The sequence below is a fragment of the Myotis lucifugus genome, unplaced genomic scaffold (assembly GCF_000147115.1).
Source record: "Myotis lucifugus unplaced genomic scaffold, Myoluc2.0 scaffold_291, whole genome shotgun sequence".
Classification (NCBI taxonomy): Eukaryota; Metazoa; Chordata; class Mammalia; order Chiroptera; family Vespertilionidae; genus Myotis; species Myotis lucifugus.
Window position 1 is genome coordinate 547,904 of NW_005871339.1, and position 1,427 is coordinate 549,330.

General features: G+C 55.1%; 2 protein-coding genes across 2 annotated transcripts in view; both read right to left on the reverse strand.

The window, feature by feature from the left end:
• Positions 1 to 602, reverse strand: part of LOC102429028 (keratin-associated protein 10-1-like) — a 5,626-nt gene extending 5,024 nt beyond the window's left edge. The window contains exons 1-2 of the mRNA XM_023763542.1: positions 444 to 602; positions 152 to 380 (exon numbers count right to left, since the gene is read on the reverse strand). Coding sequence (XP_023619310.1) covers positions 152 to 380; positions 444 to 602 — 388 coding nt within the window. The remainder of the gene's footprint in view (positions 1 to 151; positions 381 to 443) is intronic.
• Positions 1 to 1,427, reverse strand: part of TSPEAR (thrombospondin type laminin G domain and EAR repeats) — a 60,798-nt gene that overhangs the window by 25,753 nt on the left and 33,618 nt on the right.

Below are 1,427 nucleotides of genomic sequence, written 5' to 3' on the forward strand. Positions count from 1 at the left end.
ACGGGGCGGCAGATGAGGGACACGCAGGAGGAGGGTCTGCAGCAGCTCGAAGGGGCTGGGCAGGGGGTGACCCCAGAACAGACAGGTTTGCAGCAGATGGGTGTGCAGCAGACAGGTGTGCAGCAGACAGGCGTACAACAGACTGGCTTACAGCAGACGGGTGTGCAGCAGACGGGTGTGCAGCAGGCGGGCACACAGCAGGCCTGCTGGCAGGGGGAGGAGGTGCAGCAGGAGGGCTGGCAGCTAGACTGCTGGCAGCATGAGGGCGTGCAGGAGCTGGTGCAGGTTGACTGACAGGGGCTGGACACACAGCTCACTGGGGCACAGACAAGGGTCAGGCAGGGGGTCAGGGTACAACAGCTGGGGGTGCAACAGGTAGACTGGCAGCAGCTGGGGACACAGCAGCTGGAGGTGCAGCAGGAGGGCTGGCAGCAGCTGGAGACACAGCAAGTGGGGGCGCAGCAGGAGGGCTCACAGCAGCTCTCTGGACAGTCGTCCACCTGCCAGGAGGAGTCCATGCAAGAGTCACAGGACCCGGGCATGCAGGCCCGGCTGCCATAGCTCAGGTCATTGGAGCAAACGGACAGGGTGGAAGCGGCCATAGTGGTGAAGTGGGGCTGGAGGAGGGTGTGAGTGTGTGAGTGTGTGAGTGAGTGTGAGTGTGTAAGATGCCCAGGGCTGCTGGCTTTTATACCCTCGTGGTGTTTGTTTTCCAAGCAGGAGGCTCCCCACACCTCCTTTCCTTGTTGATATTTTGAGCTGAGTCCTGGGCGCCCGTATTTCCTCTGGATTATTTCCAGGAAAGAGTCTGCTGCTTGTAAAAAGTCTGTTTTGTTGAAGAGGGGCTTGGCCCCCTGCCCTGTGTGTGTTTCCTAAGAAAACACCCCTGGAAACATCTGGAGTGGGGGAGCGCTGGCAGCCCCAACTGCCCTGCCGTGCTCCACTGCCAGCTGTTCTCCCTGACGTTGCAAGGGATGGTTTGAATCCCAGAGTCAGAGGCTGGGCAGCAGGGGCTGAAATTGGGGCTCTGCTGCTCATCGCTGCTGGACATCCCCACACACAGGGGGCTGAGGAGGGGCCACCAGCCACAGCGGAACGCAGTAAAGGGTAAGGTAGACGGACGAGTGTCTCAAACAGCAAGAATGACAATAGCTTTGGCTATTTGAGCTCCTTTGCCCTCCAAATACTTTTACATTCAGCTTATTGATAACAAAAAATAATTCTGCTCCTTTTTTTATTGGGATTGCCTTGAATCTACAGATCAATGCGAAGGTAACTGGCATCACAATGTCTCCACCGTGAAGAAGTTCTACTTCCCCTTTTTATTCATGTCTTCCTTCCAGTTCATTTTCAGCAGTGTTTTTATAGATTTTCATTAAATTATCTTTATGCTAGTTTTTCATTTTAGTTGAAGCCTAAGTTTTAAA